The sequence below is a fragment of the Microtus pennsylvanicus genome, chromosome 7 (assembly GCF_037038515.1).
Source record: "Microtus pennsylvanicus isolate mMicPen1 chromosome 7, mMicPen1.hap1, whole genome shotgun sequence".
In the NCBI taxonomy this organism is placed as follows: domain Eukaryota; kingdom Metazoa; phylum Chordata; class Mammalia; order Rodentia; family Cricetidae; genus Microtus; species Microtus pennsylvanicus.
The window spans coordinates 105,989,213-106,005,616 of NC_134585.1; the positions used below are offsets into that span (position 1 = coordinate 105,989,213).

The 16,404-nt window shown below is 45.3% G+C and overlaps 1 protein-coding gene across 3 annotated transcripts in view; it reads left to right on the forward strand.

The window, feature by feature from the left end:
- Window positions 1–292: 292 nt before the first annotated feature.
- Eeig2 (EEIG family member 2) overlaps window positions 293–16,404 on the forward strand; it is a 59,017-nt gene continuing 42,905 nt past the window's right edge. The window contains exon 1 of one of the 3 annotated variants that reach the window (XM_075981578.1): window positions 293–757. In XM_075981578.1, the coding sequence (XP_075837693.1) occupies window positions 621–757 (137 nt within the window). In that variant the 5' untranslated portion in view covers window positions 293–620. The remainder of the gene's footprint in view (window positions 758–16,404) is intronic. The other 2 variants (XM_075981575.1, XM_075981576.1) reach the window with 2 other exon arrangements.

A 16,404-nucleotide genomic window follows, 5' to 3' on the forward strand; every position in this document is an offset into this window, starting at 1 on the left:
CATGAAATCACGGGGGGAGGGGAAGAAAGGGGGCGGTGCAAACCCAGAAAGGAAAGGCGCAGAGGAAGCTGCAGAAGGAAGCTTTTTCGGCTGGGTTTGTCTTTTTTTAACCCGCGGGAGGCGTGACGAGCTTACTGCCGTCGCGTGTTAGCTTCCCCAGCTTCCCCCGCCCGGCTTGCGCCCGCTTGGAGTTTCTCCGCCCTCCGCCGGCCGCCCGCCCGCTTCCGCGCCGAGTGCGCTGCAGGCCTCGGACGCTAGGGGGCGCCTCGGGCCCGGAGGCGGCGGCGGCGGCGACCGTTCTTCCAGCGGGCGCCTCTCCCTGCTCTCAATCAGACGGGCGGCGGCGGCGGCAGCGAACGGGCGCCCACTCTCCGGGCGAGCTGCAAGGCGAGCGCTCCTGGCGGGCGGCCGGGGCCCGCGCTGCAGCCGCCGGTGCGTTCCGGTCCGGGCTGCCGCCGCCACAGGCGGCCCCGGCTCCCGCCGGCTCGCGGCGCCCCCCGGCCGCGCCCCCACGCGCTGCTCGCGGCCCCGGCCATGGAGCTGGGCGGATCCGAGGCTCGGCCGAGCTGAGGCGGCGGCTCCCGTCTGCTCAGCCCGCTCGCCGGCGCCTGGCCCTCAAGATGATGAAGAAGAAGAAGTTTAAGTTTAAGGTGGACTTCGAGCTGGAGGAGCTCTCCTCGGTGCCCTTCGTCAACGGGGTCCTCTTCTGCAAGATGCGGCTGCTGGACGGCGGCAGCTTCACCGCCGAGTCCTCCAGGTAACGGGTCTCTCGAGCTGCTCTCCCGCGCTCGCACGCTCGCCGGCCGGCACGGGCTTGTTGCATAGCCAGCATCCATCCCCTTTGCTTGCTTGGCCCCTTTGCTCTGCCGAGCTGCCAGCCCAGTGAGCTCATCGTCCTCTGGGGACGAACCTGAGCTCAGTGGCGGCTTTGAGTGCTTCTCAGTGGGTTGGTGTGGTTGGCCTTGACTCAGGCTCTCCTGACTCCAGGTGGCCCCTGATGTCTGTTTTCCTCCCAGTTCTCTAGGAATGGGAGCGATGGAGACACAGGGGAGAGGATGCTTCTGGTTTCTCTGAAGACATTCCCATATTTGCACAATACAAGCTAGAACTTAAAGCTTTGAGAAGCAAAAATGACCCAAACGGTTCCAGTTCCAAGAGCGCCCACTCTGAACTGTCTGTGGGTTGACATTAATTCTTGTGACTCTACTGTGACTTAGGGCAGTCAGGCCAGGAGAGGACTTGGTTACGCCTGGTCGGGCTTGACTTGACTCAAGTGTTCCTGGCAGACGAGGCTGTAGTCTTTGGCTTGCCTAAGAGCTCTGTGTCCATTTAATGAGCTGATATTATCAATTACCCATCTTCTGGTGTCGCGGGTGCGTTTCAAAGTGGAGGACTTAGAAATAAGAGAGCCCAGTTGGGCGGTCGGTGGTGGTGCATACTTTTTGTCCCAGCACTCGGGAGGCAGAGGCAGGCAGATCTCTGTAAGTTCGAGGCCAGTCTGGTCTACAAGAGCTAGTTCCAGGACAGACTCCAAAGCTACAAAGAAACCCTGTCTCGAAAAACAAACAATTAAGAGATCCCAGACCCTGTCCTCATTTTGAAATGAGCCCCTAGGCACTGTGGGAGAATTCTTCAGCTGTGACAGAATGAGGCTGTGTGTGGCAGGATTCCTTGAGTAAATTAAAGGCAGTTCACAGGTTTATCCTTAGGTGTGTTTTTTTCTACAAAAAGACAGAAATTAGAAGAAGTTTTGGAATGAATTTTTAAGTTCTCAAAGCCAAGAAGAAGGGCTAATCGCCAATGCATATTCCGTCTATATGTACTTAATTTTTACACTAAAAATATTGTTTTCATCTGCCATCCGATTAATAATGTAAAGGAAATAATGTCAATGGGTTGTGGGGTGGAAGCCAGAAAATCGCCCTCTGTGGCACTAATGAAACCTATGGAGGCCAGAAAACGCCTGATTGCCTCCTGAACAGATGCTCGAGGCGCTACTGATCCTCAAAATTACAAAATAAAAGTCCACCAAGGTTAATCTTTAATATTAAACTGTAATGACAAATCTGTGGGCATTCAGCTAAATGATTATATCACAACCATTTTAACACTCCTGTCAGAGAACAATGAACTGTGCAAAAACATATATGTGTGTGTATATACATATATATACATGTATGTGTGTATGGGATGGAAAAGCCTAAGCCAATCCTGAACGTCACATGGGGGTCAAGTGACAGCCTTACCCCGAGGCCTCAAAGTTTTCCTTCAGGGTTCTTATCCCCTTCCCCCAGCCTGGAGCAGCTGGGCTTGAGCTTCTGGCGCAGTGCTGACACCTGGTGGCCAGAACCCAGCTCTTCGCCCTTCTTTCTGTTGTACCTCTTTCTCTGCCTGGAGTGTTGCTTTGGCTTTGGCGTGCTTCTTCTCACAAGCCTGTTAGTCATCAAAAGCAGGCCTTTTTTTTTTTCCATTTTCCCAGTAAACAAGTCCACTGGGTCTTTTAAACATGCTTTCTTATTTACTACCCTAAGCGGGGCGGTGAAGTGGACAGTTTATTTTCTAAGGAAATGAATTGAGTCTTGGGAAGCATACCTTCCTAAGACCCCCTCCTGTCTGATCAGGGAATCCAAGATGCTGGTCCAGGTCTAGACTTCAAACATTATGATGCCAGACAACGTGATAAGCTGTGTGCTGTTGAAGAGTTCCTGAAGGCAGCTTCCTAATAATTTAAGATGCAAGGATTATAACCGGATTTATCCTCAGCTGGGGGATGGGGAGAGAAGCTAAGAAGCCTAGTGTTAAACAGACTCTTCCTCCAGCTAAAATCTGGCTTTGTCAAGAGAAAACTTTATGGGCTTACTTAGGTGTTCGCAGGTAAAAACTGGAAAACTGAGATAGTCAGTGATTTGGGGGTTGTCTTGAGGATTGCATAGGACAGTGTCCATGAAACGCTACTGTTCTTTGGCGTTCAGTGATGAAGAAGTTGTGTTTACTTAGATGTTCACCAATTCCTTTATCCTAAGTACCAAAGCATTGGCTTAGGAATGATCCCATGAGCTGGCTATATTGGTGCAGACCTTAGTCCCAGAACTCAAGGTAGAAGCAGAAGGAGGCGAGCCTGGACTTCATGAAACAGCTTTAAAACACACATGCACACATAAACTTGAGCATGCACACAGACAGACAGGTGCACACACGCATGCACACACACACTCACACTCATCAATTAAAAATATATATATACTTTCCTCTACAGAGAGAAATAGAAAGCCTGAACTATCAAACTTATGTGCCGCCCCTAGACCATACAGCTCCAAATGCTAGATTTTAATTTAAAAAATCATTCTAGGGGACCTTTGTGAATCAGAAATGATTGGCACTAACATTTCTCCCCTAGCGATATGAAATGACTCCTGAGTAGAAGAATTAAAGCCGGCTCAAGACCGCCACCTTGAAAGGCCTGCCGACAAGATTATCTTTGGTTAGTGGCGTGATCTTCTTGCCTGGATGATGAGCATGGCTTACTGCGCTTAGTCTGTTTGTACAAACCGTGTGGTTCATGCTAAAAGCCTTCTGAGAGCCTAGAGTTTTAGTCCGACCAAACAGAGGACAGTCACCTAAGCCGCCAGTCCTATTACACCTCACGAGTGTCCCTGTTAGACAGCATATCGTCACAGTCTAGTGCAAGAGAAGCTGTGGTCTGATTCTGCTGTGCATCCAGGAACTGCAGTGTCTGCAGCAGTGAGTACAGCCGTGTGCTGAGTCCGCTGCACCCTAAGGAATCCCCAAGCCCTAAGCGTGGTCTTAGAGACCCCATACAAAAATCTTATCTGTAGTGTTGGAGAGAAGTCTTTTTCTTTTTTAAAGATTTATCTGTTTTGTATACCGTGTTCTACTGCATGCATGCCTGCCAGAAGAGGGCACCAGATCTCACTACAGATGGTTGTGAGTCACCATGTGGTTGCTGGGAACTGAACTCAGGACCTCTGGAATAGCAGTCAAAACTCTTAACCTCTGAGCCAGCCCTGAAGAAGAGTTTTAGTAGATGCACAGAAGGTTACATAGCACGCACGCGCACACACACACACACACACACACACACACACACACACACAACTTGGCTTTGCTCAAAAGCTAAACGTGCAAGCAGTTCATCTCATGGCTCACCAAGTATCACTTGAGCACATAGCAGATTCCTAGCTCTCTGTCTAGGGATGTGAGAAGCAAAGCAAATACAAGGGTCCACGAGGGAATTACCTCCAATTAACGAAATTAGATCATAGCTGTTTGCTGGCTGGACAGTAGGAGACATATGGCTTTCTGCTTCATCCGTGGCTCAGAGGCCATGTGAGTTTTGAGAAGAAAAAGGCTTGTATTCCCAGCTGCGGTGTTTGCTGCAAGCTGCTTTAGTATTTCAGCTGAACGTGCCGAGAGGGCGAGTTTGCACCGAGGAGAAAGTGAGGTGGGAGGACAGCTTGAGCAAGCCATTAATAGAGCTGGTGCTACAGCAGCTGAATGGCAGAGAGCTCATCTGCGCAGAAGCACAAGATAATATTAGAAAGGGGCTCCGAATAACATTATAGGATTTCCCTGCTCAAAGGATAGGATTCAATCCAGGATTCTTGAACAGCCCTGTAATGTGATTAAAGTAGAATTTAAGCTGGCCGGCAGCCTGCTCCTGTTTGGATTCAAGTGGCAATAGATAGATTAGAGACAGGGAGACCAATGAGAGACTGTGAGAGCAACCTGGGTCTGGTAAGGACCTGAGCGCAGGCTTTTCATGTCGGTCACTGGTAGTTGGTTGGTGATGCAGTGGCCGATGCCTTCCTTGCGCCATTGACAGAAGTAGGGAAGTTGAGGAAATGCTCTTTGGTTTGGAAGCAGGGGCATTGTCCATAGCTGTAGAACAGCACTTCTCACCCTGTGGGTCTTGACCACCACAGAGTTCGCATTTCAGGTATCCTGCATATCAGGTGTTTATATTATAATTCATAACAGTAGCAGAATTACAGTTACAAAGGAGCAATGAAATAATTGTATGTGGGGGGGGGGTCCCCTCATGAGGTGGCAGCGTTAGGAAGGTTGAGAACCACTGCTGTGGAGATATGAGGAGTTAAGTTGTTTGCTTCCTCTATTACATTTAAGATGACAATGGGCCTTGTTTTGCTATGTGGATTTTTTATATTCTTGGCCTCTTGGAGCCATACTATCCCTGCTTATATTCCTGTTCTAATTCCCGTACACTGCTTTGTTTGTTTGTAGATGATGGCTGAAAATGAATTTTAGAAGGATCTAGACTCTCCTCTGAAGGTTTAATCAGTAAAAAGAGGCAATATGAAGGTCTTTATTTTGAATCAGTGATACTAAAAATGGCTAAGGCAAGCGGTTAGGTCTCACCACCGTCAGCAAAACATTTGAAATACAATGCACTGTTGTAACAGTCCACTCAACCGAAGCCAAGGGCTGCCTAATAAATTATTTTTGAAGACCTTTCAGAAAAACATATTATTTGAATCTTTCCAGACCGCTCCTTAGGAAAGCATGTAAATCACTTTTAAAACTTCGGGGTTGTGAGGACGTGTTTACCTCTGGCCTATTTGAACAGAGGAAGGATGGGAAGCAAATCTCCCTACATACCTGTGATCTCCCAGTTTGCCTTGTCTCCACATGTGTGCATGTGTGTCACATGTGTTTGTGTTGGTAACCACGGAAGCTGCCAAGTTTCGCATGAGCTTGTGGAAAAAACCCATGTGAACTCAGGGAGTGTCCGGGAAGCTAGCGAGCACATCTGTGTACTGGATCTCTGGCTCTGTAAACAAGCTAAAGGGATCTCTTTTTTCTTTTTGCCAGAGAACATCTTTGTTTTCGAGTTTTTAATTGCCTGCACATGTGTCCTTCTTTTTAGTTAATTTTTGCCATATGGAAAAAGTAAAAATGTTTTCATATTGGAAAACTTAGAGAAGCAAAAATAGCAAATATTGCCCATAAATGAACCATGCAAAGCTTACCACCATTGTTAATATTTTGGTATATACCATCATTGGTCCTTATATGTGCACACATACACACACACAAAAAAAAAAAAACCATACCTATCACTGATATTTATTTACTTACTTACTTATTTATTTATAGGCAGGGTCTCACCATATGACACTGACTGGTCTGGAACTCGATATGCAGACCAGGCTGGCCTCCAACTCACAAAGATGCCTCTGCCTCCCAAATGCGGTATTTAAAGACCTATACCACCAAGCCTGGCCACTGATCTTTTTGAACTGAAATAAGATCTTGCTGTACCTAATATATTTTCAGTTACTCTTTCAGTAGTCAAATAGGCGTCAATACAAAATATTTCAAATAGCTACATATTATCCTATTATATTCCAATGATTGAACTAAACCCCTCTGAAGGGGAGCACATCAGATGGGGGGAACGCGAATCAAATAATCCCACACTAGGTCCAAATAGGGTATAATAAGGGGTTCTTTATTAGAGGGGAACTCACGGATCACAATGAGGAATAGGAATGGAATCCAACATCCAGGTGTAGGAAGCAGGGAGTGAGAGAGCAAGCGGGCGGTCCAGCAGGCTTCTTGGTTCCCAAGGCCACACTCAACCTGGTCTACCCTCTCAAAGGCATTTTGTCTAAAAAAGAGAGTTACAAACCCAATACAAAACTATATATAATAAGAACAGATAGCACGTATAAAGATTAGAGTTACAACCAGCATAAACAAGAAACATATGCTAAATAGTTTAATAATTATTTTATCCTAAGGAGTTTAAATCTTGTAGCAGAAATGGCTTGGCTAAGTCATAAGAGGAAAGTAACTATGACTGTCTAGTCTTTAACCCCATCGAGGGCCTGAGAAGGGAGATAATATTACTTGAGTAAGCAGGAAGTGCAACCAAACAACTTCCAAAATGTGCAACAAATGACAGAGACAACTGGCTACCTGGGCAATCACCCAAATTCTCATTTGCAATATTGGAGCAACCAACTTTAGCTAAGGCCTAGAGTAACTGACAGACCATTTTCAGAGGCAAGAATTTTTTTCAAAACCATCTTACCCTGTCTTGGCAAGGTTTGGCAGTCTTTTCTCTTGTATCTTGCTTGCCCAGTCCTGACACCATGCACTTTGTCAGTGGTCAAGGCATGGGCTGTTCCTTGCCCAAAGGCCAGTTTTGCCAAGAAGAAACAAGCTCCAAGTGGAGTGTCTTCAGTGCTCAACATTCTCTCAGGAATACATTGGTGCTGCCAGGAGCAATCGTGTCTCACATCAACAGAACCTTAAGTTATTTAAATGCCATATTCTACAGATCCTCGAAGTGGTTGAAGATTATCTATCTAGGCAGAATACAATCTTTATGTATCTAAAGAACCTGATTAGTCTAACTATAAGTATGACAAACATGGATGACTATTGACCTATAATACTTAATACCTATATAGCTTAAAGACTAAGACTTCATATCAGAATATTAAATAATTTTAAACAACCATGCAGCAAATGAGGACAATGACCTCAAAATGGAAACAGGGTATAAGTATCTTGATCAGAGGTAGAAATGTATAATGTAATATGATAAATATATCCTAAAATTGTATCAATATACAAAATGTTTTAAACAGAGGTAGAAATATTCATGAATACAATCTGACAAAATAACTTTGCATAGGTGTATAAATATTATAAATAGAAATAGTATATTCAATATAACAAATATAATTTGAATTTGTATCAGTATACAAGAATCTATTCCAATGAACTTGTCTATAAATAATAGCTCACACTATTACTCACTATTATTATTATTAGTGTGAGTAAGCTTACTTATTATCCTAATTTAAATAAAGATAATATTTTTAGCATCCTTTGACATGAATTTTGTCTGCCAAATTAATGTTATTTTTAATGGTATTAATTTTTTAGCTGTTGTTTGGCTCTGTTATTAAACCATTTTTCAAGGATATAATATGAAAAAAAGCTAATTTTTAAAATTAAATAAGTGGATGTATAAGGAAAATCACATAAGCCTTGTAGAATACCATCCATAGCATAAATAAAATTATTGTTAAATTTTTGAATGATAATATTGTCAGTTATTATATAACTCTTAAATTTATCAATTTACTTACTGTCCTTAGGCAATTTTAGAGAATTGGTGCAGGTGTAATAATCTTTATTGGCCAGCAGGGGTTGTGGTTGCAGCCACGTGGCGGAGGAGCGATACAAGCAGCCCGTGCTCTTGTCTGCTTAGATATTGACAAATATGTTTTGTTTAACAAATTAAGAGATAATTAAAGCAATTTTGTACACGGAGAGGGTTGCTGTGGCATGCTGCACGTGGGGCGGTCTGGGTCCCTGCAGGAGAGGCAGAGGCAGGAAGCGTGCCTGGGCTGGCAAGGGCTGGCGATTTGGGAGTGTGGTGGGGATCCTGGTAAGCATGGACGTGGCCCCGCATCGGGCACTACATGAAAGGAAAGTGCATCAAATGGGGGGGGGGGGGACGCAAGTCAAATAATCCCACACTAGCTCCAAACAGGGTATAATAGGGGTTCTTTATTAAAAGCTCACGGATCACAATAAAAATTTAAAACAATGCAACATCCAGGTATAACAAGCAAGGAGCAAGAGAGCAAGTGGGCAGTCCCACGGGCTTTTTGGTACCCAAGGCCACGCCCAACCTGGTCCAGCCTCTCAAAGGCCATTGACTAAAGGAGGTTCCCCATAACCCCTCTGAAATAATTATCTTGTATCCTTTTTATTAATAATTTTATAAACTATAGTAAGCATCTTTGTAACCAACATAATACACATCTGCTATTATTTAAGATTGATATATAGAAATGGAGTTATTGAATTTCACAAGGATTTTTGGGGTGCGGGGGTTCAAGACAGGGTTTTTCTGTGTATCTTTGGAGCCTGTCCTGGAACTAGCTCTGAACACCATGCTGGCCTTGAACTCACTGAGGTCCACCTGCCTCTACCTCCCAAGTGCTGGTATTAAGGGCATGTGCCACCACCCGGTGAATTTCACAAGTTGTTAACAACGTCTTTGATTTATATTACCAACCTTCCTTTCTTTGCATTAAGTCATTTTTAAGGTGAGAAAGCTCAACAAATATTAAAAATAACCAATATTTGTTTGTTTTTTTGTTTTGTTTTGTTGTTGCTGTTGTTTTGAGAGAGAGAGAGAGGGTCTCACTATGTAGTCCTGGCTGGCCTGGAACTCACTATGTGACCAGGCTGGCCTGGAAATGACAAAGAGCTGCCTGCCTCTGTCTCCCAAGTATTGGGATTAAAGGTGTGCACCACCAAGCATTGTTAATATTATGTTTTGTTTTCAAACTCCACTGAGTTTTTTTCCACACTGAGATCACCAAGTGTAAGGGTTTCAATTGCTGTGAAGAAACACTATGACCATGGCAACTCTTATATAGGAAACATTTAATGGGTGGCTTATGTTTTCAGAGGTTTAATGCATTCTCATCTTGGTGGGACATGTCACCGTGCAGGCAGACATGGTGCTAGAGAAGTAGCTGAAAGCCCTATATCTTGTCAGCAACAGGAAGTGAACTGAGACACCAGGCAGTACCTTGAGCATTTATGAGACCTCAGAGCCTGCTTCCACAGTGACACACTTCCTCCAACAGACCACACTTCTTAACAGTGCCTCTTCCACTGCCTGGCCCCCAAAGGCTTGTAGACATATCATAATGTAAAAATGCATTCAGTCCAACTTCAAAGTCCCTATAGTCTATCATAGTCTCAACAATGTTTAAAAGTCCAAAGCTCAAAGTCTCTTCTAAGATTCATGCAATCACTTATTTGTAATCCCCTGTAAAATCAAAATCAAAGCTCAGATCACATACCTCCAACATATTATGGCACAGGATATACATTACAGTTCCAAACCGTAGGTAACAGAGTATAGTGAGGAAATACTGGACCAAAGCAAGACCGAAAACCAGCTGGGCAAGTCCAAACTGTATCTCCATGTCTGATGTCAAAACTCTCTTCAGATCTCCAAATCCTTTCAGCTTTGTTGACTGCAACACACTTCTTTCTCTTGGGCTGGTTTCACTCCCTGTTGGCAGCTTTCATCGGCAGGTATCCCATGATTCTGGCATCTCTAATGTCTTGGGGTCCCCAAGGCAATCAGGCTTAAACTTCTTAGCTTCACACAATGACCTCTGTAGGCCTCCGTTTGGGGACACCCTGGACACAGTCTAGCTTCAGCGGTTTTCCTTAGTCACTCCTTGACTCTAAAGCCAAAACCACATGGCTGGAGCTGCCAAGTTCTACTGCTTGTTGGAACATATCCATCTGGTTCAATTACATCCTCACCAGCTTTCGGTCCTTGACTATTCACTGCTCAAGCTTGGCTGTCCTTGAACTTGCTCTGTAGGACAAGCTGACCTCAAACTCAGAGCTCTGCCAGCCTCTGCCTTCTGAGTGCTGGAATTAAAGGTGTGCACCACCACACATGGCTCTAAACTTTTCTTTACTTCCTTTTTACAAATGGGAAACTTAACTGGAAGGGATCTTGCACCTCTCCCTTTATTCCATTTCTTTTTTTTTAAGAAAGCATATTTTTAAAAATATTTATTTATTATGTATACAATATTCTGTCTGTGTGTATGCCTACAGGCCAGAAGAGGGCACCAGACCCCATTACAGATGGTTGTGAACCACCATGTGGTTGCTGGGAATTGAACTCAGGACCTTTGGAAGAATAGGCAATGCTCTTAACCTCTGAGCCATCTCTCCAGCCCCTTTATTCCATTTCTTAATCCATTTATCTCCATGAACATAGGATTTAGCCCCATTCCACTTCCTAGTGCTCCTTTTTCCTTGCCCAGCTTATTCCTTTTCTTTATAAATCTTTGTAAGCATGAACAGTAACGGACACAAAACAGTCTATACTCGACTGCTTTAAGATTTCCACTGTCAACAGAATTAATCCAACTCACTTCAGCCTCAGGCAAACTCTTCAGACAAGGGCAAAAAGCAACCACTTTTCTTCACCAAAATATCATAAGAATGATCTCTAGGCAATATACTAAAATTCTTCTCTTCTGAAACCTCTTGAGCTAGCTAGCCTCCCACAGTTCAGATCATTCTCAGCACCATTGTCTTCAGTGCTCCTACTAGTATGGCCGATTAGGCAGTGATTAAAGCATTCTACTGCTTTCTTAACCTGAAGTACAAAAGTCTAAATTCCTCCAAACTAAAACCTGGTCAGACCTATCACAGCAATACCCCACTCCTGGTACCAACCTCTGTCTTAATTGGAGTTTCTATTGCTAAAGAAACACCATGACCACAGAAACTCTTATAAAGAAAACACTTAATGGGGTGGCTTACATTTTCAGAGGTCTAGTCCATTATCATCATTGTGGGACATGTCGGTGTACAGGCAGACATGGTACTGGGGAAGGAGCTGAGAGTCCTGTATTTGCAAGCAACGGGAAGTGAACTAAGACACTGGGTGGTATCTTGAGCATATATGAAACCTCAAAGCCAACCTGCACAGTGACACACTTCCTCCAACAAGACCACACCTACTCCAAGAAGGCCACACCTCCTAATAGTGCCACTCCCTTTGAGGGCCGTTTTCTTTCAAACTATTACACAAAGTAACCAAAAGAGACCAATATTTTTAAATGCTGTCTGACTACAGATTGGAGACTCTTTATGCCCTGAACCTAACAGTCCCTCTTCTGAGTATGTATCCCAACGTAATGAAAGCAATATGCTGAAAAGATACCTATACTTAGTAGCCGAAACAGTGAAACAACATTAAGTGTCTGCAAACAGGTGACTGGATAAAAGAAATGTGGCATATTCAATTTATTACATCTTCCAAAACAATAAAAGTCTGTCATTTGTGACAAGGCAGATGAGCCTGAAGGACGTTATGCACAATTAGAAAAGCAAGTGCAGAAAAACAAACACTGCTGACCTCGTGTCTGTGTGAGCTCTAGAAAGGTGAGGTGACCATCAGTTGAGGCAGCCTACTCTACACAGCAAGTTCCTGTCTCAAAACACATAATGTTCACTTTAGGGCATTGGCCATCAGATAGAGATCCAGAGAAGATAGTGGATTCTGAGGATCGGGAATATTACTAATAACCAAAGGTTTGGGTTAGTCTTAAAGTTAAGATCTTCAAAAACTAAAATGGTGAATGCGTGTTTGTGTCTATTTTACCCCTTGTTTCTGTTTAATTTTTGCAGAAGCACTTGAACAGAGATGGGAAGCCTGTGCTCCTCTTAGCTTAGGATATGGCAGGTGCTGTAATACAGGTTTTTGAAGGCTTCTACAAAACAGGTTCTCTGACATGAAGTCCGGGGTACTCTTGTGGTTCTGCCCTGTCAACCTGTCAGGTACCTGGACTCGTTTTATATTGCTGCTCCCAGAGTATTATTTCATCCCTGGAAACTATGGCTCACCCTGCATCCCAATCCCAGTCCGGGGAGAAGAGGAAATAGAGAGAGGACATTCTGTTCATAGTCCGTAGACCTGAGCATCAACATGTCTGATTGCAAAGAGGTCTGGGAAATGGCATCTTTGTTGGGTATCACTGTACCTAGCAATAGCTAACTTAAGCAAAATAAATAAAAGGAAGACAGATATCATGGGATGAAAAATTTTCAACATCTATAAAAGAATGCAACAGAGAAAAGCTACCCCCGGTACTGCTAACAGTTAAATGGCCTTGTCCATTGTCAAGATTGGTGTTTTATTTTTTAAGATTTATTTGTTTCTTAATGTGTATTTATTTTATTTTGTGTGTATGAGTATTTTTGCTTGCATGTCTATATGTGCACTACGTATGAGCATTGTATCTGCAGAGGCCGAAAAAGGTGGGGGGGTTGAAAGAGCATCAGAGCCCCCTAGAACTGGCATTGCAGACAGTGTAAGCCACTATGTGGGCACTGGGTCCTCTGGAACAGCAGCAAGTGCTCTCAATCACTGAGCTCTCTCTCCAGCATTGATGTATTTTGAAATCTGTGTATGTCTGAGCTCCTGAATTCAGCAGTGCCCATGGGGCCAAAGGTGTCAGATATCCTGACGCTGGAGTTTACAGGCAGCTGTGAGCCAGCCCATGTGGGTACTGGGATCCAAGTTCAGGTCCTCTGGGGCAGCAGTCACACTCCTAATCACAGAGCCCTCTCTCCAGCCCGAGAATGAGAGTCTTTTTTAAAGAGGATGGGCAGACTCCAGCGGCTGTAGCGGAGCTTTGATTCTGTTTCCCTCCGCTCTTCTTCCTAAGCCACCCTTCCACACGGTTGTAGTGGTCAGATACGCATGCGTTTCCGAGTCCTAGTTATGCTGGCCCTTCCCCACATCCTCGTTCCCATGTCACATGATCAGAACCCCAACCGTCCTTTCCGGTCTAGGTCTAAGCTTCACCTGCTTATACTCTCGCCTGTCACAGCCCGCAGTCCTCGGTTTCCCTCTGACTGTTCCTGTAGAAACTCTGCCTTGAACGCGCTGGTTATCTGTTGTGCAAATGCGAGCTTCCCTCGCTGAGGCACTCTGAGTGTTTTGTCTGTACCAGTCACTGCAGTATATGACCCTTTCGTTGCCTTTTTGAGAAAATGACACACAGGGTCAAATTTACAATAATAAAAGGAAATGCGGGAGCAAGTCGTGTAGCTGTATGATGTTATGTTCCTGAGACTCTTCTGGGGCACCCGCCACCCAGCTCCCAGGCGAATCACACCGGAGTCTTATTCTTAGTTATTAACATCCGGTTCTGATGTTAAAAAAAGCTTGTTTCTTGCCAGCTTTTCTTAACTTCTATTACCCCGTCTACCCTTTGGCCTCTGTGTTTTCCGGTTCTCTTCTGTAAATCTTACTCTTACTCCGTGGATTGCTGTGGTGGCTGGATAGCTGGCCCCTGATGTCCTCTTCCTTCTCGGGCTACTACTCTGAACCCCTTCTCCCAGTTTTCTCCTTCTGTATATTCTGTCTGCCAGCACCCACTGCCCTTTCTCCTGCCTTGCTGTTGGCCGTTCAGATCTTTATTAGACCATCTGGTGTTTGAGACAAACAAAGCATCACAGCTTCACAGAGTTAAACAAATGCAACATAAACAAAAGTAGCGCACCTTAAAATAATATACATATATATTATTAAGCAAATATTAATATATATGAGCCTCTGGGGCTCTCTTATTCAAACTGCCACAGGGTCTTAAGTAGCCCAGGTTGGCCTCAAACTCCTGATTCTCTCGTGCCCGTCTCTCAAGTGCAAGAATTACGGGCATGAGTCATCACAGCCAACAAGAGAACAAAACACCAATGCTTGAGGCTGTGTCAGTAGAACCCTGTCAGGAGTTGGCTTGGCCAGGGTATGAGTGTTGCTGACATGGGCAAAGGTTGAGTAGAGAAAAGAGCTGTGGCATTAGGGTACAAGGTTCTTTCCATGGTGTTGAGGTAGGCAGAATGGACAAGAGGTTGGGGTAGGAAGGGATTTCTGTCAGGTGAGCTAGAAGAGTGTGACATAACCAGGCACCACACGCCTCTAGCTCTTAAACCTGGTTTGAAAAAAGACTTTGAGCTTGCAAGTAGCGAGGGAGATAGGAACAAGCTGACTCTTCCGCCGAGGAAGATGGGGGGGGGGGGGTAAGCATCACCACGCTGTAGATGCACAATGCCAATAGTGTCGTACAACAGCTACCGCCTTTCAGTCCGCTAATGAGTGAGGTGAAGAGGCTGGGGATGAGAGAGCTTGTCTAACCCGGGAGGGGAGGGGTTAAATGGCAGACTGAGCGGGGGAAGGAAAACAGCACCAAGAGGTGGTGTGAACTTTCACTGTCTTTTCTGTGGCTTGTACAGGTGAAAGGTATAGGCAGAGCCGTGGGCCCCAACATTCCCGGGGGACATGAAATGCCGCGGCGTGGCCCACCTCAGGCCCACTCACATGCAAGGCAGCTCCTGCAGTTCCCTCCGGATGTGCAAGCAATGTCACATAAGCCTTGTCTGCTTCCTAAAAGGTCTTGCCTCCTTTCCTTATCTGAGCTTCTTTCCTGGTCTCACCAGCAGAAGGCTTTTTGGGGGACCTGTCCCGGAACTAGCTCTTGTAGACCAGGCCGGACTTGAACTCAGAGATCCATCTGGCTCTGCCTCCCAAGTGTCAGGATTTCCACCACTCCTGGCAAGAAGTCTTTTTTTTTTTTAACTCTTTTTTTATTTTTTAGAAAACCTATCTTTTCTCATTTTGCATACCAATCCCAGTTCTCCCTCCCTCCCTCCTCCTGTCCTCCCTCCACTTTTCCCTCCACCCCACCTCCCATCCCTTCCTCAGAGAGTGTAAGGCTTCCCATAGGGAGTCTAGCACATCAGCAGAAGGTCTTTTAACTCAATTCAGAGGAAGAAAAATGCTTCCTGCTGTCCCTTGCCACCTCCCCCTGCCTCTCACTCTCCCCGGGCGCCTACTCCCTGCTTCTCTGCTATATACAATGCTAATCCAGACTTGGTAGAAAAAGAAACAATCTATACGATCTGTCTCAAGCCTTCCTTTCTCCTCTCAGCCCTGTAGTGTGAGGTCTGCCCCAGCACGTGACTGAAACTGACTAACATCAGTCCTTAGCATGCTCCATGTTTCCCCGTTTGTACTCTAACCGAAGCTCTGGCAAGTACTGGCTTCTTGAAACTTGGCTGGTTTGGACCTCCCTGAAACCACATCCCCATTTTTACCTCTCAGTTCTTAGATTTCCCTTCCGAATGTTCTGAGGGTCTCCCTTACAGCCATTTCACTAGTAGGTTTCCTTTTTAGAGCAAACGAGTAGAAAGAACACAGTTCCTGTGTCCCTCCCCCGCCCCCATCTCCGCCCCTCCCCCACCCCCATCCCCGCCCCTCCCCTCCCTCCCTCACACAGCTTCCCCACTGTCAGCGCCCAGCACAAGGTTACATTTGTACTGAGAACCAGGAGTCCGCATTTACACGCCCTTATCTTCCCAGGTTCTTGACTGATCGGAGTTCACGTGGGTGTTGCATGTTTATATCATACGATGACATGTACCCATTTAGTAATCTACGGTCACTTCAGTGCTTTAAAAATGGTGTAAGCTCTGCCTGCTCATCCTTCTACTTCAGTCACTAATGTGTCTACTGTCTTCCTAAGTTTGCGCTTTCAAGCACGCACCTAGCTGGACTTACAGGATATATATAACCCTATCTTAATTAGGGTTTCTGTTGCTGCGATGAAACACCATGACCAAAAAAGCAGCTTGGGGAGGAAAGGGTTGAATAGGCTCACACTTCCACATTGCAGTTCATCGCTCAAGGGAGTCAGGACAGGAACTCAAACAGGGCAGGGCTCTGGAGCAGGAGCTGATGCAGAGCCCATAGAGGGGTGCTGCTCACTGGCTTGCTACCCCTGG